The sequence below is a fragment of the Alternaria atra genome, assembly GCF_907166805.1.
Source record: "Alternaria atra isolate CS162 genome assembly, contig: 30, whole genome shotgun sequence".
Taxonomy (NCBI): Eukaryota; Fungi; Ascomycota; class Dothideomycetes; order Pleosporales; family Pleosporaceae; genus Alternaria; species Alternaria atra.
In genome coordinates this window covers 346,831-369,905 of record NW_025091329.1, presented here as the reverse complement: position 1 = coordinate 369,905, position 23,075 = coordinate 346,831, and the positions used below count along the sequence as shown (strand labels likewise).

Below are 23,075 nucleotides of genomic sequence, written 5' to 3'. Positions count from 1 at the left end.
CCAACACCGCCAACGCGGACGCCTACGCCGCTGCGAGCGGCAACAAAGAGCCTGACGCGCAGCGTTGGATGCGCTTAGGTGGTCTTACTGCGGCTAATTAGCAGACTGTTAACGAGTATCTCGCGATGCTACGACCGCTGAAGTTGGCAACAAAGCGCCTTGAAGGTCGCGGTACCTACAAGCGATTTGGCTCACTTGCTGAGGTGATCCCTGTCTTTGAGACCATCTTATATAGCTATGAGGAGCGCGTAGAGTCCTACAGCGGCGTCAATTACGACGAACCTGGCGCGCCAGAGGACCACATTGCCATCAACCTCCGCGCTGCTTGGGCGAAGGCGAACGAGTACTACATTAAGCTTGATGACTCCCCCGCCTACTATGCTGCTACCTCTCTCTATCCAGCGTACAAACACTACTGCGACAACGCGTGGAGGGATAAACCAGAGTGGTTGGCAGCAGCGCAGTCGGCGTTCCAGACGCTTTGGGGCACGTACAAGGACAACCTAGCGCCGCCGCCAGCGCCAGCAGCACCTCAGGCGCGTGTAAACAACGACCTTAACGACGCTATCGCGTTTATGATGGAGCCTCATCAAGGCGTTAGAGTTTCCAACGATTTAGATGAGTACACGCGCTGGAAACTTGAGCCCTGGGTCCCCTCTGTCGACAATCCAATCACTTATTAGCTCTCACGCCGCCGCGACTACCCTAACCTTACGCGCCTCGCGCTCGACGTCCTCTCTATACCCGCCTCTAGCTGTGACTGTGAGCGTATGTTTAGTGAGCTTGGCGATCTTTTGCGGCCAAAAAGGAGGAAGATCTTATCACAATTGCTGGTAGCAATACAGTCAGTACGCGCTTGGTTGCGGGCTGGCTTTGGTGTTAAAGGAGAGACTGCAGAGTCTCTACTTAGCGACGAGGCAATTGATGGCATGTATAACTTGGGGGATTGGCACGATAGCGAAGCCTGATTTGTATGTAAAAAAGTAATCAGTTTGAATAAGTTACCTAATCAGTTCAGTTCGAGCCTTGCTAGAAGACAATTCAATCAGTTTGTCAAGATTTTTCGGCCTGCTTCTTGCAGTTCAATTCAAGCCAAGGGTTGCAAACTGACTGAACGGATTGTTGACATGTCTGCTCGCAATGGTCTATGGAAGCAGTTTCCAGCTGAGGAAGATACTGCAACTAAATTCACCCTCTTGAAGGTATGCGAGAAGACAGAAGTATGAGTCCTGGTCGAGTCTGATCTTGCAATGCAACCCTACGGAAGTATTATTACCACCTCGTTGATTTGGTGTACAACCGTGAGAATCTAAAACTATGTGAGAATCTCTTCGTACCATGTCTTGCACATCTCGAAACGAAGAGCAGCTTCTTCATGCTGACAACGAGGTTCCAGTACGATATTGACAACTCAAAAATACCGAAGCCGAGGCCATGGCAAGACATGGTTGGAGATGTCAATAATTTACTGCGGCCAAAGCGTATTGTTAGTGCCAAGCACCATGGTTCTCAGCTTCATGTCATACAGTCAATATGTTTGACATACGGATGACGGGACCATCACAAAGAACGCACCATTTCCAAAACATACCGCATTCCTTGGACTCAGCCATCTACAAAACCCCCCTTTCCACAAACCTTACTGGTAAGTCTACACTCCTCGCCCTCATATACTCACAGACATTCTTGCCCAGTGTATCATAAGTACTACAGGCATCATAGCCCCGATCCAAATGATCATGTAACAAAAAGTGCACCGCCCTAACATTCTTCATCTCGAACCGATCAATGGGCTTCCCTTTATACTCTTCCGTCCCCAGCAACTCCTTCACTTTATCGATAGTAAGGAAACTGCGTAACCACTCCCATTCATCAGCATGGCGCACGAAGAAACCTACATTGGCATCTGAGCACTTATCGCCAGAGCGACCAAGCACTATGGAACCGAGGGGAAGGCGAACCGTGGGACCGAAGTGGGCGAGGGGAATAGGAGAAGTGGTTTCGTAGGAGGGTTGTTGGCGGGGATATTCGCGGAACGAAGGGGCGAGGGGCATGTCGATTATTTTCTTGCCGTCTTCAAAGCCATATGATGTTTCACCGTCCCAAATACAATGTACGCGTTGTTTTACAGCGGATTGGGGAAGCAGCGAGGGATGGTACTCGTAGTATGGTTTCCCTTCTGCTTGGCGGACGTCGTTGCCTAGTGAGGCACCGGGACAAGACATGAGAAAGTTTACCATGGAAATGCGGAAGAAACCTTTGGGGTTACGCATGTTGAGTAGCTCTCTATCCCTGGATTGGGCGAAGACGCGGAAGTCGACGGTTGCGACGTCTTGGTTGCGACAATCGATGACCGAGGATCCGTTCTGCATGAATTTGAGGACGTCAAACTTTTTGATGAGCTCGGGACCGAGTTCGTAGCGGATTTGCTCTTCAATCCATTGGCACTTCTCTTCAATGTGCAGACCCACGAGGTAGATGTGGTATTCTGCTTGCCAGCCGGCGAACCCTGTAATGCCAACTTTCGTTGTTGGGGGTGGTGGGAGGCCTTTGACGCCAGAGACTTTGACTTGGTCTTCACCAACCTGTTCGATCTTGATGTCTGTCAAGTCTGCGGTGACGTCGCAGTTGTAGTATAATGGGCCTTGGATCTCATACAGAAGCTGAGATGTGACCGAGCTGACAGTCATACAGCCGCCGGTGTTTTTCTCTTTATACATTATACCTTCACCTTTGTTGTCGATAGCGCAAATGGGGAAGCCCATGTTGATGTGTTTACCCTGAGCTAGGAGACTACGAAAGTCTGAGCAGTAGCCTCCGGATACATACGCGGCGCACTCGAGGAGATGACCTGAAACTCTTAGTAAGATGTATGCGGACAGAAACGGAGGGCTTACCAATTACTAGAGAGCCAGCCAACTCGTTGAATTGGTCACTTGTCCACTCATGCCACCATGCGGCAGCGCCAATAATAGGTGAAGCATCTGAGACACGACCAGCGATGACAATGTCGGCACCCTCAGTCAGTGCTCTCGCAATCCCCAAGCCACCAAGGTAACACTGAGCGCAAACAGGCTCCAGTCCCCATTCAGCCACTGACTTGTTGTGCATTAAGCTCTTGAATCCCTCGCCTTTGTCCAACATGCTCTTGACGGTGCCCGTAACGTCATCGCCTTCGATCCAAGCAACGTTCAACGGGTACCCAGCTTCCTTGCAGGTCTTATCCACAAGTTGTGCCAGCAGCTCCGTATCTGATGCGCCAGCATTAACGCATACTTTGATGCCACGGGTAGCTATGTCCTTGATCGCGGGAGTGAAGCAATCCATGAAGTTTTCGGCAAACATGGCGTAGTTGAGCTTCTCCTCAAAGGAACGCGCTTGAAGCATCTGCTCTTTATTCCTGAGCTTCCCGGTGCCGTGCATGGTCATTGTCATCTCGGAGAGCCAGTCTCCTACTATGACATCGACATCATCCTTTGCTAGAGATGAAATTGCTCGGACGCGGTCTGAGAAGCCGCCCGATGCACCGCCAACGCGGACAGGTCGACGGACTGCTGGAGCCATGTTGAGATTGTATCAAGGATGTGGTCGGTATGAGGATGACGATGTAAAGGCGCTGAGCGAGCTTTGCATTGAGTGGAAACCATGGTGAGATGTACTGCTACGCAGACGGGACAACATTCTCCTCATGCGATTGGAACCTGCGTAGGAAGTTGAGAGCCTGTTCATATCCGTAGAATACTGTAGGCTATTCGTCGAGGACTAGCATGGATATGTACCCCACTTGGGGCAAACTGGTGGAGCTAAACCAGCAATAGCTAAGATCTGGCCCACTCTCTCCACTCTGGGGATCTTCAGGCATTTTTCGAGTTGCCGAGCATACGCGGGCCTCTTCAGTTATGGCGCGCGTCCCTGGGTGGGTTAGGATGTCGCGGAGTGTCGGGGTGTGTGGGGACGAGTTCATGATGAGTTTCCCCGCGTTTGAAAGCTTAGAAACTCCACTAAGCTTTGGACATAGGTTTTCTTTAATGGTGCCATTCCTTTGACACGGAGTGTCTTTTCTCGATCAACTCGACGCGGGCCGTACTTGCGCTTTCGATCGGATGCGGTGGAATGTCGAGCCCGCAGATATCTGTATTCAGCTATCGTGAGGACGTAGAGCGGCTCCGCTGCATCGCTTGAGACGGATCCCACCAACAATCATAAACTCCCAAAATTCAACTCCCGTCGTCTAATTCCATGTTGTACCAAACATGTTGTAACGGTGTCACACAAACCACGTGCGCGCATATAGCCGACACTAAAACGCACACCATCCCCTAACCACCCCCATCCCCGCATCTCCACCCAAGTCGATGTCGCAGTCACCTGGGTGCATTAGCGCGCCCGTTGTCAACCTCGCCTACACACCCTCCACACCTAGCAGCCCACCTCCCAGCTGCAGTAACGACAATGACAAGCCCTTACCCTCCTACCTCTCCCGCCACATCAAGCTCGGCTTTACGCAGGACGATGTCGCGGCGCTCATCTCCTCCATCGATTCGAGCCAAGCCCCCCCATCATCTTCTGATGCAACGCTAGCGCACCTCCCCGCTGAACTACTGCTGCAAATCCTCGAACACGTGCCCGTGGATCATGTGCTCGATTGGCGGTTAGTCTGTCGCGGGTTTCGCGATGCGATTGATGGGCGGGTTCTGTATCACTATCTACAGCGAACGGAGTTGGTGGGGTATATGGGGGCTAGACATGAGAGTGTCATGCAGGACTTGGAAGAGGAGGAGTATGAAGCTGTGCACTTGCTTGAGGCGGAATATGTGAGGATCGAGGAGGGTGGGAAGATGGGGGGAGAGGACGAAGAGAGAGGGAAGAGGCCGGTTTGGAGTGGGACGCATGCTGTGTTCAAAATCAAGGATGAATGGTATCGCGCGTTCAGACAGATAAGCGGCGCGGAAGCAAGGGGTGGACATGCTATCAACGCCGCTGATTCACAATGGTTCAGCGTGTTGGATCTACTTGAACTGCGACGCGAAGAAAGGTTCGGACAATTGCGGTGGTGCATCAGGTTGGACCACGCAGTTCTGGATTTGGATTTTCCTTGCGTGAAAGACCGCTTGCATTTCGACCTCGACATAAACCTGCACACTGGTCTTATACGAGTAGCATGGCAAGACATGCTCATCCGCTTTCTCAAGACAGAACGAGCACTAAGGTTGCTGCTAGAAGAAGTCCGTCTTCCCCTTCCTCAACCACTTGCATACACAACCCACTAACAATCTTCTCCAAAGAAACGCGACGCCACCTTCACATTCTCCCACCTCGAAGATTGTCTCCGCTCCACCCGCCGCACGCGCCTCATCAACTCACTTACCACCTCAAAAGATGACAACGCCATCCGCTGGGCTCTCCGCCCCCTCCGCCCTTTATTTGGCACGCCAGCTGACCGACACACCTCTCCACTATCAAATACGGAGCACGACGCCACGAGACAACTCCTCCTCCTCCGCCGCACCGCCTCCCTAACCGCCTCCCAACTCACCTACCTACACACCCTACATACCACCTACCTGACTCTGGAAGCCTCCGTCCAATCTCTCGACGACACATACACCGAGTTCAAATCATACATGTCCATGCCTGGGTTCCAAACAACCATCTTACTTCCATCTATGATAAACAATGCGAAAAGGGTGCCTAGGAATCCTGTTGCCTGGTCTGATGAATTAAGACAGAAGATTGAGTGTCAGGTTGCGAGGTGGAAGCAGCAAAGAGATGTGATGGAGAAGGTTAGGGCGCTGCTGGAAGGGAGTTGTGAGGCCATGGCTGTGCCGGAGGATGGGTTTGATGAGTTGGGAAGTGATTTTTGAAGGTTGGTCTGCAGGCGGGCTGCGTTTTCTTGATATATTCTCTTAATATATTCTCTTGATGTATTCTCTTGATATATTCTCTTGATCTTTATTCTTCGCTGCTGGCAACTTGATGGGTATATATCTTTAATGACATCTATACTTTCTCTCCACTGGTTCAAGCACTTGGCAGGCAGTAGCGACTCCACGCACATGGGCGGCAGATACGAGCCGGTAATCACGGCAGGATTGATTATACAGGTACTTGCAAGCAGAGGAACAAGCATCACGTCATTGCAAGAATCTCGTGTTCCAAGACAACCAAAGGTTGTAAAGTTATTATCATTAAGGCCTGGATTTTAATCTAAGCTCAGTGTACCGAATGCGTAATCTGTGTATCTAGAAACACCATGCTCTGCGTCAAAACCGTAAATCCAAATGCGCCAAATGCTGCCATCAAATCATAGCGCTTGCAAGCTAGACAGCTTTGCCTCTGCAAGCGCCTATGTTGTGCGCCATGGTATCATGCTCGCTAATGCAATTTGAACGAGTAGGACAAACAATGCAATGCCATGCCCAGGATGCGACGGGCGAAAAACGACAAACTTGGAAAGTAGCAATGCCATGCTTAGAGGATCAAAGCAGCGCCGAGGAACACCATTGACGCGCCGAACATGGCGAAAGGAGCCACGGAGAGCGAGGCAGCGGCACCGTCAGCGGGGGGAGCAGCCGCACCACCAGTAGCAGTCGCGTCAGCACCCTGAGAACCAGTAGCAGTCGCGCTGTTGGAGAAAGGTGTAGCAGAAGAGAAGCCAGAGCCAGTCATACTCCTGCTCTCGCTGGTCAAACCACTCGTCTCGCTGGCAGAGATGATGCTAGTAGATCCCGACAAGGCACTCGAAGTGGTGCTGCTCGCTGCCTCGCTGCTGCTGCGACTACTGCTCGCCGAGGCGGATTCGTCGTAGATGGCCTGGATACGGATCTCGTGGCATTGGTCGCCGATCCACTGGTCGTACAGGTTGCCGAAAGCACCGCTCATGCAGCGCCACCAGCGTGTGCTGCCTCCGATGGCGAGCGAGTCGTTACCGCAGACTGAGAAGCCGCCTGTGTAGATTGCGCCGGCTTGGGGTGGGCCGTCGAACTGGAATTGTTGGTTCGCTACGATGGAGCCTGTGCGGCCGTATTGGTCGTGCAGGATACCGTCTTCGAGAGTGCAGAGGAGGTCGCCATCTGATGCCTGAAATAGTTTACATTAGCATGCTGTGCATTGAAGGGTGAGAGGGGGATTGACGTACCTCTTGCGCCGTCTCGCGCCTCCTCAGGGTAGGGTTCTCGAGCGTGCCAATCCGGAAGGGCGTGTCGACAGTGGTCTGGCAGCCCTCAGGGGCAGGAGCGTCGGGAGCGATGCCCTCCTCGACAGCCTGGGCGAGGGTGGTGGCCGCGAAGAAAAGAGGAGCGAAGATGGTTGAAGTGCGCATCGTGAAGGTCCAAGGATCCCTGACAACGTATAAGACCCACAAGTATGAGGCGGTACGTCGTATCGTAATTACTCGTGATGGCGCGATAGTACCAATGGACTGTAGTGTTCAATGGGAAATGCTCGTAAGTCGTGAAGAATACAAGACGAAAAGCGGTGATGGGAGAGTAGAAGATAAGAGGTTGGACGCGAGCCCCAGCCTTGAATTATTTGTTGGTGCAGTCGTCGCGCGGCTTCCTCACAAAGCAAGGCCGAAGACGCAAAAGCAAGCTGTACCTGCAGATCGGCAGCTGCATCGGGAAAGGCCCAACGCGCGGACAGGCTGTTAGGGTCCCTGCGTAGATTGCATGTTTATCGTTGAGATCATAATATCTTTGCCGAGATGAAACATGCATGCGATAGGGATGACGCTGCTGGAACTCCTGGGGAAGAATACGAGGTACTTTTCACTACACCAAGCGTGTACAGAGGAGATTGTTGTCTTGCGCACAACAGCGCCGACAGCGCCATCCATTCCGTCGTCGGCACCAGTGCAGGAACCCGCCGACGATGTTGGAACTTGCGTCTGTCAAACGCTGGCCACTAAGCTGCAAGCGATCTGGGCACGGCAAGGTCAAGATCTGGGCAAACAACCAAACCGGCATTCAATTCCGTCGCACCATGGAAGGTGTAGCTGTTACAGATAGCGGCAAGACAGCTGTCGCATTGGGAATTATCCATTGTCCACTCTACACCAGACTACCATAACCTCCTCCCGGATAGCCTCTCGGCTGCAAACCCAGCATTGTCCAAGCGGCCATGTCATTCGTCTGTCGCTCTGCCTGGATCCTGTGCATTCTCACGGCCATGTCTTCTGATGACGTTTGGGCAGATCCCGACGTGGGTGCAGCGGGGTGTGTGTGCGCCAGAGGAACATCGGGGTCGACCACCATCGCAATCTTGGTCTCCTCACAAACACGCCCGATCGCATATGTCTGTACCTCCGCGGCTCTAGCTCTCAGTGCAGGGACATCTGTTTTGTCCCGCTTGTCAAGATCGGGGTGGTTCAGCACCCCCGGCTTGTACGTGTCTGCGCATAATGCTGTTAACAAATCGCCGATATCCTCTGGTGCATGCATCATCTCTAGAAAGAAGAACTTGTACCATCCTGCCCGGTTCAGAGCCGGCATGTACGTCGCGTAAGTGGTCATTGGCGTTGGTACGTTCAGGATTACTTTTACGTCTTGCGCGTGCGAGTGTTGGTTGAAGTTCCAGTTTGGTAACAGATTGCGTTGGCAGGGCACCATCATGTGTGGAATTCCTTCGAGACTCCACAACTTTGCAAACGCGCTATAGGATCTGTATGAAAAAAGACCTGGCTTCACATTAGTTCTGCATCATGCTGCGGCATGTCAAACACTCACGACACGCGTCGTCTGTCAATTTTACCCAGCTCCCGATGATCTTTGGTGCTTCCAAGAGGCCCGTGTTTCTAGGCTCAAACTTCCGATCCAAAGCATCGAAAAGCAAGTCAGCCAGAATATAGAACTCGCGTGTTGGAACTTCCGTTGCCGGATCTGCAAACCTCCATGGATCAGCGAGTGGAACTGTGCTGGCACTAAGAGATCGACGAGGTATAGTAAAACCAGGAGACGGTGATCCAGTCTGCGACAGCGAAGGGTGGAAGGCCTGATATTGCGAACCAGAAACAGAGGGCTCGGCATCCTGGGGTTTCGATTCTACAAGACTCAGTTGTCCTAGATCACCAGGGAGCTCTGCAATGAATTCAGTTGGCGCAGAGCAGGGCGCCGAATGCTGCGACGCGGGGGTTGGCGGCTGACTTGTATGTACGGGTTTATCTGATAGTACTTGAGGTGGTCCATACATCTGCTGTGCTGGTGGAGGACTGACAGAGTGGCGTAGCGTCTGTAATTGTCCTTGGCTGTGTGAGCCAGCCGGAGGTGTCATGTTCCAATGCTGGGATTGCTGCTGTCCATTACCACCTGGAGGCTGCGGACCATTACCACCTAGAGGCAGCTGTCCAGTACCTGACTGTTCCCATTGTGGCTTCGCAGGCTGAGCGGGTATCTCTGGAGATATGTTCGAAGTATGAGGAGGTGGTGTATACGAGCCTCCAACCACACCCATCTGCTGTCCAGCATATTGGCTTTGTCCTTGTACCTGTGGCAGGCCAGGCGCCTGAGGCTGTCCTGGCGAGACATGTCCCTGCCCAACACATCCCTGTACCTGCGTCTGCTCCGTTGTCCCTCCGTTTTGACCGTATTGCCACGAAGTATGCCCGTTCGCAGTGAGCGGGGATTGTGGCGCATGGGGTTGGGGACTGGGCGCTTGGTTCGTCTGCTGCGGAAAATAGTTGTTTTGCCCCGAGTGGCCTGGAGCGGGTGTAGGGTAGTTGGATTGCTGGTACGGAGACTGCTGCGCAGAAGGGTAGACATTCGGCGCTTGAGGTGGGGGTTGATGTTGCGGTTGTCCCCACTGCGGCGGTTGCGATTGAGGACTGAAAGCTTGACCCTGAGGTTGCTGGTACGACTGGGTTTGATTCTGCTGTCCGTGGTGACTTTGATAGCTCTGATAGCTCTGAAGATGCTGGGGTGGGCCTGCTGCAGGCTTGTTCCCTAGCTTTGAGCTTATAGTCTTGCCCAGCTTGTTCAACATTGGCTTTCCTGTCGTCACCGCCTGCTCAAGCCGCTGATTCATCATCTGACCGAATGTGCCACCTCCCTTCTGAGATTGATGTTGTGCTCCATAGCTCGTGCTATTGGGCTGGTAGCTGGCGGGTTGCTGGAGGCCTTGCTGTCCTGGAGCACCATGGGTTGGAGGGACATAGGGCCCTGGCGAAGGCATCGAGTTGTACTGCGACATGATGTCTACAACAGGAAATCGGTGAGATCTGGGGCGTAGACAGAGAGTGTCTCCTGCAGATCAAGGGACATCCCGATGGAGCGCGTAGGGCTGGCTACGATAGATGGACATCAGCCGCACCGTACCGTATACGACGCTTGGCAGCGAGCCGTTGAGCCAAGGGTTAGCGAGGTCATTATCATTAGTATGGTGATCAAAACATGTACGTCATGCGATGAGAAGTATCAATTTCTCGATCAAAGTCACGATAGTACGTAGTGGCATGTCTGGTGTTGCCCAGAGACGTGGATAAGTTTTGCGGAAGTGACGGCATGCTTGGACCCTGGAAGCTGCCCGCCTGCAGGTGGAGCGCGCCACTCAGATGTGCGTGCCGAGACGGTCACCGCCTCCAAAACACCACATATTTATCAGGTCACATACAGGTTTATGGCATGAGAGAAGTTCTCCCGTCTATACAATGACATCCACATTAGTGTATAGCAGAATCTACTCGACTCATCCCTCCAACTTCCACCAAGATCTTGACATGGTTCTCCTTGTCGTTGATCAACGCTTTGATCCCGCCCTCCACCAAATCCTCTAGACTGATCTTGCTAGTAATCATCTTCATAGGCTTCAACGTGCCTAAAATCATATCAGCAAATGGACCAAATAGCTTTCGCTCGTAGCACAACTTACCAGCAGCTAGGTGTTCGATGACCGCCTCAAGGTCCTTTCTTTGATAGCCCAAGACGGCTGTGTACTGCGCCTCCCGGAACACAAGCATGTTGGGGTTGAATGGAACCTCCTTCTCCCAAATTGCGACATTGACGACGGTACCTCGAGCCCTTACCGCAGTACAAGCTGTTGTGAGACTTGCTGGTACGCCAGCGCAGTCAAATACCACATCCGGTCCATCCCTGCCGCTGAGCGCTTTGCTCATCTTGACAACATCGTACGTCTTGGGGCAAAGGACATGATGGGCGCCAAACTCTCTTGCAAAGCGCTGCCGTGCGCCGGACACCTCGCTCACGATGATCTTCTTCGTGCCCAGTGCGACCAGACATTGTACAATGGCGAGCCCGATCGGTCCACCACCTAGGACCATGACAACCGACTCTGGTGTCAATGGTGCGGCAGAAATGGCGTGCCATCCCACAGCTAGAGGCTCTACCAACGCACCGACATCAAGTGGTACGTTGTTGGGCAGATTCAACACCGCACCTTCAGGCACAACGACGGAGTCGCTCAAACCGCCACCTCCTCCCGACAGCCCGATAAAGCCACCATTGTCGCAAACGTTCTCGGAACCAGCTTTGCATGCTTCGCAGGTGCCGCAATATATCGTCGGCTGAACAACGACATTCTGACCCACAGTAAAGCTTGAGTTGTCTGAACCCACTTCGGTGACAGTTCCCGAGAACTCATGCCCTAGGGTAATGGGAATCGTTTCGTTCGTACACGGATGCGGAGTCGTCGGTGCGAAATTGGGTCCGCCGAGGTATTCATGAAGATCAGTACCACAGATACCTACGAAGGCCGGGGCGATCTACTCATCATCAGCTATCGTGCAGAGCCACCTCTGGAGAATCAAACAACAACATACCCTGACTTGTCCCGCACCACACTTCTGCTCATCCACATCCTCAATCCGGATATCCTCTTTCCCGTAGTATCGTGCTGCGCGCATGGTGATTGTAGAAGCCCTATCTGTGTCCCCCCAATTCGGTTGGCCCATAACTCAGCGGAGTCGTACTTCTCGCGAGCAACGACCGTATTTACAAAAGCGCTTTCAATAGCAGACATGACCCTGACCTCCACCTTTCAACTCTAAAATGCGGAGCGACCTCGGTGCCGGTTCCGCTTGTCGGAAGCCTTGCGCACAGCCTCCAAGGGTAATGTACATGTGATTCAAAGGTACCCACAGTTACAACCGCGCCGCGCTACATGTGTACGATATCTCAGTTCTGGACGGATGGCCAAGTCTAGATACGCAAGCGTCATGTGGCGTAGCGGCTCGCACAGGAGGGTCGCGTCCGCTTGGATTGTCGGATGCGGGGCTAGGATGTTACGATAGTAGGAGATACGTCCGTGATTCCCGCATGTCCGGCTTTCCAGTGGCTCCATAGCATTGGGTTCGGTGGAGTTGGCAGTGGACTTGGTGCGAGGCTAGGTTTGCGGGGGCGGGGAAATTGTGGGTTGCTAGTTTGGGCAACCCGGATGCTGGGCTCTGCGTTCCTTCCTCCGACTTGGCCGTTGCGCTTTCTTCCTTTTGCAAGAACATTTATCCTCCAAGCTACCCAACGTGCCCGTTGTAATTCAGATCACTACCCACCTTTTTGCAGTGTGCATCTCTTTCGAATGGCGACAACAGTTGATGCTTGAAGATTGGTCTCACATGTTAGCAGCGTAGAGAACGCCACAGTATTTGGAGCCTGCTGTCATTTTCTGTAACCATGATGTGGATGCGTTTTCATTGTAGACTCTAGTTGACGTTCACCAAGTAGGACAGGGCGATGGGTTTGTACAGAGGCTCATTTTCTTCACGGCTATCTATAGTCCCCAACCCACAGCCTGGAAGAATGCGGTGTATATTATGTATTACGCTAACAACACAAATTGTAGTGTCTGAAATGAGCATATAGGGCAGAAACAAGCAAAGAGGTGAGTTTCTCCGGAGAACGCCTCAAGGCGTCGCGAAGTTGCTGCCTATGGCGGGGCTTACACAGCCACCTAAAGCTCATCCCTGTCGATCTCCCACCATCAGCAGATACTGTGTCATTCCAAGACACCCCGCCCCAATCCTTGGTAAACGCCACTTTCGGTCACCATCGACATAGACATCTCTGTGATTGGAGATGCAATCATTCGCCCGTATTCGAGAATCGGTTCTCTACACCTGGAATGACAATCCCAACCTTCGACGATGGATCAAGTGTCTAACCTGCCAATTTTTTGGGTACTGCTACTTGACTTCCCACATAGCTGGTTCGAACAAACGTACCGGAGACTTGCGTACAATGAAACAGATCGACCGCTTCCTCGTTATGAGTGAAGTGAAGCAGGCGCGCCGAGAGTGAGGCTTGAAGAGCAGGAATCGAAGCGTGTCCATGGATGGAAGACAAATCAAAGAGTTTATTTGGAAAACGAGAGAAACTTTGCAGCAGAGCCAAAGTAGTTTCTTTGGGAAATTGCCGCCAGAGTTGAGACAGGTAATTTACGGGTTGGTGCTTTGCGCCTAGGAAGAGATGCATGTTCGTCTAGTAGAGTATCATGACGAGAGCGATATGTTCAGAGCCGGATCCTGTCTTGGCCACTCCACAGACATTTTGCGCACATGCCGAAAGCTGTGAGCACATGTTCATCGACTGATCTGTACATGGTCTTACCTTGTGATTAGCTACCGCGAAGCTGTCAAATTGCTTTACTCGGGAAACGACCTTAGCTTTGCATGCTACAGAAGGTTCCTCGTATTCACTTGATCAATCCCACCACCGCGTTTGAGCAGCATCAGACACGTCACTATCGTCCACAGAGCAGTTTATCACAGCGGTTTTGGTCTGACCGATAATGAGCACTTTCGTCGCAACTGCAAATATCAAGATTTCTTCAGTCCGCTTGCGTCATTGCCTAAGCTGAAAATTCTGGATATGAAATACATGGTCCAGGTCAGCGATCTGTGGAGATGTAGCCTGGAGAACGAGCTCGACTTGCTGGAAGCAATCGAATCATGGACTGATAGAAGTCAATGCGGAGTTTGGTATGGAATAAACGGCACTCAGGAAGCAATCGACAGATATCGGTCGTAGAGGGATCCTGGAGAGAACCCGCATTTGTTTTTGTGGGAAGTGGAAAGTTCGCGAGAGGACGAGGCTGCGATAAGCAGATGAAGCTATAGGTACTTTCGAATCACACTGTACAAGCTTTTGCATTGTTCCACATTGATGCGCTTATAAAGTCGAACATTGCGCATATCTTCATGGTATGCTATGGCATCTCGGTGAGTTGGCAGATGTGCTTGAATCACAACACCATTCTTCACCGATAACTCGACTAGGCATTAGGAAAACACTGCAACCACGCCAGGCACAACCGAGAAGGAACCCAGGCTGTGTCTTATCTGGCAGGGATATGGTTGCCTAAGGCGCCACGCCTTGTGTACCAAGCCACAACAACTGCGCCTCCTTCGCCAGATTGAACAGGGCCACCCAGGACCCATATCTTCAGCCAACATCCTCGCTTTCTAATTTACGCACATCCCAACGATATCACGATGATACCCCAGCTCATTAAAGATACCGCGCAGTACATCTGGAACGACAATGACACTCTGCGCTTCTGGTGTAAACTCATAACCTGCCCTTTCCTTGGCCCTTGCTATTTCCTAGGATCGCTGAAATATCATACCTGCATCAAGCAGTCCCACAGTCCGTCCAAAAGACAGTTAGTGCGGTACGAAGTCCTAGCTGATGTAAAGCACCGAAGGCGTGTGCGTCGTTCGGCAAAGAGGAAGCGTAGTGTATCGGTCGATGGAGACAGGTGGTGGAACAAGAAGGCAAAAGATCAGTCGCAAAGCTCATTTTTCGCTAGGCTCCCTGCGGAGCTACGACTGAAGATCTACGAGATGGTGTTGTGTGACCAAGAGGAGTTTGCTATGAAGTTCAACGAACATGAACCTTGGGATTACTGGGATGTAAGAGCGGAGCCAGGCTGTGATACTAGTATGTTGAGGACTTGCAAAAATATGTTTGTTACCCCCCTCTTCCTTTAGTCCATGCCTGAGCCTGTCGCTTACGAATCACACAGCTACCGCGAGGCTGTCCCGGTGCTTTACTCGAAAAACACCTTCAGATTCGACTCTTACACGATGCTATCTAGCTTCGTGTCGACCATACCTCCACAGCGCCTCGCGTCTATTCGACGAGTGGTCCTCAGCGTCACGATCTTTTGGTACAGTGACTGGGGTTTCACCATGCATTACGAGAAATTACTCGAACTATTTGGTAACCTTCGAGGCCTTAGAGATGTATGCCTGAGGTACCGTCTGCGGAAGAACAATTACGTGAAGTATCCCCGCTTAGACGACTTCGGGCTACTGGAAAAGCTTGAGAAGGAGGAGAGACCAAGAGAATATGGGATGTTCTATGAGATGCGCGAGGTTCAAACTGGGCCAGAAATTGGCGGTATGCTGTTTGACCGGTGGGCTGTCGGCGAGAGGAGGAGTATTGATATGACGAGATAAAGACTACTGCTCCATTGTTACTTACACTCCATACAACGGAAAAGATTGAACAGGTACAGAGATAATGAATGCTCTGTGGCAGAGTTCTAGATTATCTATGAATTCCATATAATACTTTGCTATGCGTTATGTAATAGGCAAGGGGGGAATAACTTGTTGAGGAGTGTTTAGTTTATCCCTTGTACAGGGTACTCAAGTGAGGAGGACTTTCTGCTTATGGCTAAGCTGAATGTTCAACGTGTCGAGTACATGACCATAGATCTTGTCCGCTGTCTGCCCAATACCTAATTGCTCATAGCGGGTATTTACAAAGCGACTCGACTCTTTGACAAGCAAGAAATAAGTTATCAGCATTTGCCCAAGATCAGGGTCCAGTCTTTACGAAACAACCACAGCCTGACATCGGGCATTAGTGCTTTCTGGAATCTGATTCAGATAGCCTGTACCAATACAGATACCGCGGTTGTCGAATATATCGATTACCATGCGAAGATAAGGGTCGCTATAGGGCGCATCTCCGTATGAGCTCGATCGACAAAGAACGTTGAAACAGGAGGCCTCCAGCATGAGAACATCATCCTCGGCATGCGTGAAGGTAGAACTCGCTCGCTCAGGATGGGGCTGATATCGAAGAACTTTTGCTGTCAGGTCGGTGGTGATGTTCGTTGACCCGCGGTCAAAAATCATGTTCACCGGACCATCGAGAGCTGCCCACGACCAAGACGGTGGTTTGCAGCTGCATTAGTCAGTCGAACAGGCATATTCAATCCCTCGGCATGCCACAAGAGTCCTGAATGAACATGCTCTTCAAACAAGCCAGCCTTATACGTAAAGCCGGTGACTTCGCGAAATATCTGTGCAATTCCATCGATTGCGAGGAATATGTCGCTTCGGTAGGTGAGACTCAGACCAGAATATTGACACAGAATGCGATACCATTGCATCATGAAGAATTCATTTTGCTTAGTATGTCTGCCAAGCTCACCCACAGCCGTGTTATTAGCGAAATCTAGGCATTACTTAAAGACCTAGTCAGTCCAACCACCCTGATCGCAGGCTTCTGGCTTCTCTCTTACACCTCCCTCTCTTGCGGAGACTTCAAGATACCCCCTTAATATTGTCGAGAGTGTGCCTGTAGCACCCTAACGACGGCTAAGCGCATCATACGGCTTTTACAACTCAATCAAAATTTAGTAAGGTCTTAGTGAAAATGCATTACTAGCTTTCCTGCATCACTCACGTATAACCTACGTTATGTACTATTACAAACAAATAGGGGAGCGTCAGAGGAGAGTTAGAGACAGCGTTAACAGAACGAGCAATAGTATATTTAATAGCGCGCTTTTTAGCAACAGGGACTGATGTACTAGAAAAAAAAAAGAGCTATAGAATAGATGCGCATTGAATTTAGTAGTATTGAAGAACACTAGGAGCAATCTGGAGATCTAGAGGAGAATGTATCCTGTTACACCGTGCGTCCCGGCATGCTTGGATCAACATCATGCCAGCCTAGTATCTTCAAAGTTGATTCTTGGTATCTCAAAACTCTGGCTGGTACGACCGTAGCTAATACCCCCTAGCCTGCTAATCGGTCTCAGAATCTGGAAGTTGTGTTAGCGGGTTTCACGATCGCGATGAAAGACAAATCATGTCGACGCACCTCAATATCGAGCGAGTTCTCATCTTTGTTAAGAGCATCGTCCCTTGCCCAGAAATTCGTTGCCTCTAGCACCACCAGCGCACCCGACTTCTTCCCCAAGAAGACTTTGCTGTCAAATTCGCGGATACTCTCCACTTTGCACTCAATACTGAATACGGCTTCTTCCACCCGTGCACAGGAGACAGTCTTGCAATCGTAGATAGGATTCAGTCCGGTAATATCCCATTCAGAAACACCATACGGACTATTGATACCTGCCGCATTCACTGCTTCGACGAATCCTTCGCTTACTGTGTTTATAACGCATTCACCCGTTTCCTGCAGGTTGCGGAGAGTATCGTTAGGCTTTTCTAGGGGCGTTGTGAGACCTAGGACGAAGAGTGGGGGGTCTGCGTGCACCATATTGAAGAAGCTGAAGGGCGCTAGATTTGTGGCGGTACCGTCTTTCGATCTTGTAGAAACCAAGGCAATCGGTCGTGGAACTACTGCGCTGATACATAGCTTGTAGTTGCTCATGGGGTGACGACCGGGTGCCCAGGGATCGATGGAGATGTGCTTGTGGCCTTTGGAATGGTGCGTCGAGTTGGGTCCGCTGCCTAGAGACCACTGTGGATTAGGCGTTTGGATGATTTGGAAAGGAGTAGTAGCTGCTTCTTTCCACGGCTGTCGTGTAGACTCAATCGATTTGAAATTTCCGTGGTCGCCGCGCTTGTATGGTGTTTCACGGTTCGCGGCCATTGTATGCGCTGGTGATGAGAGATAGGACTTGTTAATCTGAAGATCGAAAGGATTGTAGAAAAGAAGTTCGTTACATATATAATTCAACTTCTTCCGTTAGACTGTCGTGTTGCACAATCATTTTGAAATTAGTTAGCATGTGCTTTCACATCTACACTTCAAAGCGGAACAGTTCCCTCACGTTTACGATGTTTCTCATACGTGAAGCGGAACAGATATAGCCGAAGCGTGGGGCGGGATCATCTGTTTCCGGAATGCTGGGCATGTCTTGAAATAATGCCGAATCATGGCTGATCGACGCTTTCAAATGCTGCAGTAAGCAGGTTGCAGCAAGTGCTCACTTATGTTACTCTAAGGTTCGCAGTCGGGCCGATTTAGACGGACAAAACACGGGCTTTTCGTTCCTGAAAGAGCGTCCTGAACTGAAGTTGCTTCCTGCCCTGCTTCTTTTGATCTGCTTTTCCAGCTGATGCAGCATTCATTATAGCAGGTGTGTTGCAAGCAGGCTTGTCAATAATCAAGCTAGACTAAATGTATAGATCAATCAATCCAATCTAGTCTTTAGAAATTTTTGTGTCAATTAAGCTCGCGGAGGCTATATTAACTGATAAGATTGATAAGATTGATAGGTCTAAGCGTAAGGCATAAGGCTGTTGTTGTTGCAGTAGGAGCGATCTCACGATGCTTTCTTAGTGTTGAGTTTAATTTTCGCGCACGAACCATCAGTCACGTCAATAAAATCCGACCGTTATTAACGAGGTTCATAAGCGACCAATAATTTGTTCATAGATCTATGAACAACCCAGAGCGGTCCATATTCATTCCGCGATCCCTCTCATTTCCACAGCGCGGTTCTCTCGAGCCATCTCCATAGCCCAGTCTGTGAAATATAGTGGACATTCTGTTTCAAACATGGCAATTGTCAGCGGACCATCCATAGTCAAAACTGGCTTCATGCCCTCGACTTCCTGCAAGGCCCGGTATTCTTCATCGCTTGGACCATGCGCGGCGACTGCACCAGCAGAAAATACCCCCGGGAACCCAATAATCTCGCTTTCGTCTGTGGGAGGACGCCCCGTCCAAATAGCGTAGCTGAATTCATTCATCGTGTTACGATGATACCAAGGCAGCCTATGCGTGTCCAGAGCCGCTTCGTGTCGCTTTCCAAAGATAATGAAGTCAACAACAGCGGTATTAGGGGTTTTCCCGTAAGTTTGCGCTGTGAGAACAGTGTGTGCGCTTGGATCCTTGTGACCGAAGTGGACGTTGGCGAGATAATCAAATTTTCCAAGATCGTATTTGTACGGGTACAAAGTACCATGCCACCCGGCGATGTCGAACGGGGTATGGTCTTGCTCGCAAGCAAATAGCTTGTAGTTGAGACGCGAGATGATTCTCCATTTGTTTTCTAATGTAGTTGCGATCCTATACCCGTCCTTTTCCACAATCTGGCCATCAAAGTATGCCGACGGGATCTGGAAATCCCGCACGTTTGCCGCACCGGATGTTCCCATGATGCCGAGTTCGGGAAGGCGGTAATGGCCTTGGTATAACTCGCTGATGAAGCCTCGAGAAGGTATACCATTCACAAGCTGCACACGGTATCGCAAGCCGCGAGGAATGACAGCTATCTCCCCGGCACGCACAAGGAGCTTTCCGAGCTCTGTAGTGATATCCAAAGCCCCTAGCTGTGGAACGATGAGGGCCTCACCGTCCAGACTGGCAAAGGCAGTGTTGGTATCCATGCCTTTGTTGATATTGTAAGCCCATGTAGACAGTCCACTCTTGAGTGCCGGATCGCCAGTAGCTCCAATCAGTCGCTGACTGAACCAATCTGAAGCTTGCTGAAGAGGGAACTTTTCCCATAACTTGGAGTCTGGAGTCAAATTCGTTCCCTTTGTGGGGTTTCCGCTCTCCGAGTCATGACGGAAAGGAACATGCTTCCCATGAATAACACTTGGGCGTACTCGGTACACCCATGTATGTACAGCCAGGGACCGTGGGCCTACGAAAGCGCTGCCTGAGAGTTTCTCGGTCTTTAGGTCTAGCGGTGGACGCATGGGGCTGTTGTTCACTTTTGGTATAGCAGCAGTGATCGCCTCAGATCTGTTAATGATTAGTCGTGGTCGTACGAGATCGATCTCTGCGAAGCTTACTGGTGGTAGTTCCCGAGTCCTTCGAGATATTCGTAGAGCTCGCTGATGAAGAATGCTGTGCCCGGTACATATTGTTGAAGAGACATTTTGGAGAGTAACGGGCTTTGCCTTCGACACTATGATTATGGATGTAAAGATCTATCCGTGAGACGGGTGAGGATTGTTGTCAGTATTTGCAATTGACGGATCAGTTATATATGCTCGCTATTTATCATCGAACCCGGAACTTGTATATATCAAACCACGGACAGCTTGGAAATCAATTCGACTAACAGAAGTCTTCGGAACACTTACATCCGTGGGCGATCCAATTGTTAAGCAAAAGATCACGTTTCTGATGTCGACTAGGCTTTGAATCTCTCGGGCCGTGCCGATTACCCCACAGTGAGACTGCGCACGTCCCAATGAGTAAGAAAGATGAAAAAGATGATTGAACGACCACTGGCGCGGAAGACATTCCGCACAAAACGGACCGCGCGGTTAGCTGACCCAGGTCGGTACCGTCAAGACTCTTGGCATCCCAAGATCAATAGGTATGAACCGGAGGCGTCACTGCGCGACCGTGCTACGGTAAGCAATGATCAAGCATACTTAATAAGCTTTCTGTACTAACTTGGTTTCGTCTGTGAATATAGCGGTGGGATTATCTGATGATTGTAAATTCCAACTCGGGCCGATCGAGAGAGCCTGGGGCACTTGGCCGCCGGAACCTGCGATGTAGTCATCCCGGTGGCGTTTGCCGAGTTCGGGCTGGAATTTACGCAGTAGTACTGGTAGTAGTGGTGGTGTTTGGATTATACTTTCGCAATCATAAACTCCAATATAAAACGACTATACATTCATTGCGTACGATTGTTCTTCATCCAAATTGGACTCCAATACAACACCACTATTACTATTGCGTTTACTCCAGCACAAATTGACCCCAACACAATACCACGATGGCATCAACTCTAATGGGAAAATTCCGCGACGGACCTTTCATTGGCTTGCGATATGAGTCGCCTTCGAGAACAGGGACAACAGACTCTGACGGCAGGTTCACGTACGGAAGCGATGAGGAAATCGCGTTCTTTGTAGCAGAGCTCCGACTCGGTTCAGCCAAAGGTGCTGCTTGTCTAACACTCGCCAACCTTACCGGTGCGCCTGACTCGGCCATATCGCTGCCAGCTACGATCAACCTCGCTCGTTTCCTCCTCAGCTTCACACAACAATCAGATTTCCATGATGGTGTGACGATCACTGAAGAGATCAGCAACGTGATCCGGGACTTCGGAAGCGGCCTATCATTTGACGTCGACACTGCAACCTTCGAGCAGGCCATATCCACCTGTGGAATCTTCACTAGGCTCCGCCTTCGATTCCGTAGCATTGCTGAAGTGCGCAACCATCTTCGGCGTTCAGTTAAAGGCATCAAACTTCTTCGAGATGTGCGGATACCAACCCGCGATGGCAGTTGGCTCGGCGCCGACATATTCCTGCCTCTCAACAGCGAAGTCTCGCCGGTGCTAATTAACATGAGCGTTTATGGCCGAGCATTTCGCATTGGTGTGATACGTAACGAGTCTGATCTGCTCGAAAGTGAGGAACGTGAAAACGCTTGGCACGAGACTGATCGAGAAGAAATTCCACTTTTCTTCAAGTGGTCCGAGACCGCGTTCCGACCTAACTCTGTCGACTGGGTGCCTCGAGGCTACGTCATGATTCGTGTCGACCATAGAGGTATCGGCAACACGCCAGGTGAACTGAATCCATTCTCCATGCAGGAGGCTCTCGACTATTACGATGCAATCGAATGGGCAGCAAGACAGTCATGGAGTAACGGAAAAGTTGCCACCTTTGGAGCTTCATACCATGCTACCAACCAGTTTAACGTCGCCGCGCTACAGCCACCATCTCTTAAGGCAATAGCACCTCTCGCATGCGATGCAGATGCATATCGAGATCTATCCTACCCAGGTGGCATATATCTTGAAAAGTATCGCAAATATTGGTGGGAGGTTCTGGTCGGCAAGCAGAGAAACCCTCAGTCAAGTGCGGCGAAGTTCCTCGAGGGGTTCGCTGATCATCCCTGGGATGACGAATATTACCATGGAAACGGGTTCTTATCAGCTGATTTCGCTAAGATTACCATACCTATGCTCACTTCGGTCAGCCAGAGCGAAGTGATCCACGGTCGAGCTGGGTATGAAGCTTTTCAAGAAGTCCAATCATCTACCAAACACTTGCTTGTCTGGGATGCCTTCTACATGCCATCGATGATTGAAGACAGTCATGCTGACTTGTGTAATTTCTTCGACCGACATCTCAAGGACATGGCTACCGCTACAGAACTGCCGCCCGTCCGTATGATGATGAGATTGGGTGGAGGAAAGTTCAAATGGCGTGATGCGAGCAATTGGCCGATACCTTCGACCGAGTACCGGAAGATATTTCTCGATGCCGGGGCGGGAGGTGCGTCAGGCAGCCTGGCTAGTGTGAAACCTCAGCAAGAGCTCTTTTCTGAGTACTCTGCAGAAGCAGACCCTGTTGACCACGAGAACACGCCCATGGCGGTATTCGAGTCGGAACCTTTAGAGGCAGACATGGAGTTTGCTGGCCATTTTCGAGCTAGCCTATGGGTGGCGTCTACTTCGTCCGATGCTGATTTCTACGTCGCCCTTCGTGTCTTGGACGGAACAGAGGACGTTTCGTACAGGACTATAGCACCAGCCACATTCCAAGGTGAGGACCGGGGCAACAGAAGTTCGCCGCCACTAACTTCAGGCGTGCTAAAAGCATCAAGAAGAGCACTAGATGCTAGTCGGAGTACCACCGCACGCCCTTGGCACACGCACCTTGAAGCGGATGCGAAGCCTATGGTCCCCAATGAAGCAGTCAGTATCGAAGTGGAACTGTTGGCTGTCTGCGGTATAGTTGCGGCTGGGCGACGACTGAGGCTCGAGATCTCTCCCATTGAAGGTCCTGGAACGATGCCTGGATTCGAACGTGCTTATAACGCATCATACCATCGTGAGGCTACGAATCGCGTACTGACGGGCGGCGCACACGCGAGCACTATTACTATCCCTGTTGTTTCTAATTAGTGTACAATCATGCGAGAATCTATCAAGATTTT

The 23,075-nt window shown here is 50.9% G+C and overlaps 9 protein-coding genes across 9 annotated transcripts; 3 read left to right on the top strand and 6 right to left on the bottom strand.

The window, feature by feature from the left end:
* Nucleotides 1–1,613: 1,613 nt before the first annotated feature.
* Nucleotides 1,614–3,564, bottom strand: ALTATR162_LOCUS9513 (uncharacterized protein; the record flags this gene model as incomplete). The annotated part of the gene is made up of 2 exons (XM_043317147.1): nt 1,614–2,851; nt 2,898–3,564. The coding sequence occupies 2 exons, from the start codon at nt 3,562–3,564 to the stop codon at nt 1,614–1,616; spliced, it is 1,905 nt and encodes a 634-aa protein (XP_043173082.1).
* A 791-nt stretch (nt 3,565–4,355) lies between these two features.
* On the top strand, nt 4,356–5,864 carry ALTATR162_LOCUS9512 (uncharacterized protein; the record flags this gene model as incomplete). Its single annotated transcript, XM_043317146.1, has 3 exons — nt 4,356–4,655; nt 4,713–5,225; nt 5,286–5,864. 3 exons carry the CDS (start codon nt 4,356–4,358, stop codon nt 5,862–5,864), a joined length of 1,392 nt encoding a protein of 463 aa, XP_043173081.1.
* A 607-nt stretch (nt 5,865–6,471) lies between these two features.
* Nucleotides 6,472–7,321, bottom strand: ALTATR162_LOCUS9511 (uncharacterized protein; the record flags this gene model as incomplete). Its single annotated transcript, XM_043317145.1, has 2 exons — nt 6,472–7,080; nt 7,139–7,321. 2 exons carry the CDS (start codon nt 7,319–7,321, stop codon nt 6,472–6,474), a joined length of 792 nt encoding a protein of 263 aa, XP_043173080.1.
* A 727-nt stretch (nt 7,322–8,048) lies between these two features.
* ALTATR162_LOCUS9510 (uncharacterized protein) lies at nt 8,049–10,182 on the bottom strand (the record flags this gene model as incomplete). Its single annotated transcript, XM_043317144.1, has 2 exons — nt 8,049–8,674; nt 8,724–10,182. 2 exons carry the CDS (start codon nt 10,180–10,182, stop codon nt 8,049–8,051), a joined length of 2,085 nt encoding a protein of 694 aa, XP_043173079.1.
* Nucleotides 10,183–10,651: 469 nt separating this feature from the next.
* Nucleotides 10,652–11,851, bottom strand: ALTATR162_LOCUS9509 (uncharacterized protein; the record flags this gene model as incomplete). Its single annotated transcript, XM_043317143.1, has 3 exons — nt 10,652–10,806; nt 10,861–11,710; nt 11,768–11,851. The coding sequence occupies 3 exons, from the start codon at nt 11,849–11,851 to the stop codon at nt 10,652–10,654; spliced, it is 1,089 nt and encodes a 362-aa protein (XP_043173078.1).
* A 2,583-nt stretch (nt 11,852–14,434) lies between these two features.
* ALTATR162_LOCUS9508 (uncharacterized protein) lies at nt 14,435–15,403 on the top strand (the record flags this gene model as incomplete). Its single annotated transcript, XM_043317142.1, has 2 exons — nt 14,435–14,907; nt 14,968–15,403. 2 exons carry the CDS (start codon nt 14,435–14,437, stop codon nt 15,401–15,403), a joined length of 909 nt encoding a protein of 302 aa, XP_043173077.1.
* Nucleotides 15,404–16,902: 1,499 nt separating this feature from the next.
* ALTATR162_LOCUS9507 (uncharacterized protein) lies at nt 16,903–17,801 on the bottom strand (the record flags this gene model as incomplete). Its single annotated transcript, XM_043317141.1, has 2 exons — nt 16,903–17,004; nt 17,064–17,801. 2 exons carry the CDS (start codon nt 17,799–17,801, stop codon nt 16,903–16,905), a joined length of 840 nt encoding a protein of 279 aa, XP_043173076.1.
* An 818-nt stretch (nt 17,802–18,619) lies between these two features.
* Nucleotides 18,620–20,043, bottom strand: ALTATR162_LOCUS9506 (uncharacterized protein; the record flags this gene model as incomplete). The annotated part of the gene is made up of 2 exons (XM_043317140.1): nt 18,620–19,907; nt 19,958–20,043. 2 exons carry the CDS (start codon nt 20,041–20,043, stop codon nt 18,620–18,622), a joined length of 1,374 nt encoding a protein of 457 aa, XP_043173075.1.
* An 855-nt stretch (nt 20,044–20,898) lies between these two features.
* Nucleotides 20,899–23,043, top strand: ALTATR162_LOCUS9505 (uncharacterized protein; the record flags this gene model as incomplete). Its single annotated transcript, XM_043317139.1, has 1 exon — nt 20,899–23,043. One exon carries the CDS (start codon nt 20,899–20,901, stop codon nt 23,041–23,043), a length of 2,145 nt encoding a protein of 714 aa, XP_043173074.1.
* Between the last annotated feature and the right edge of the window lie 32 nt (nt 23,044–23,075).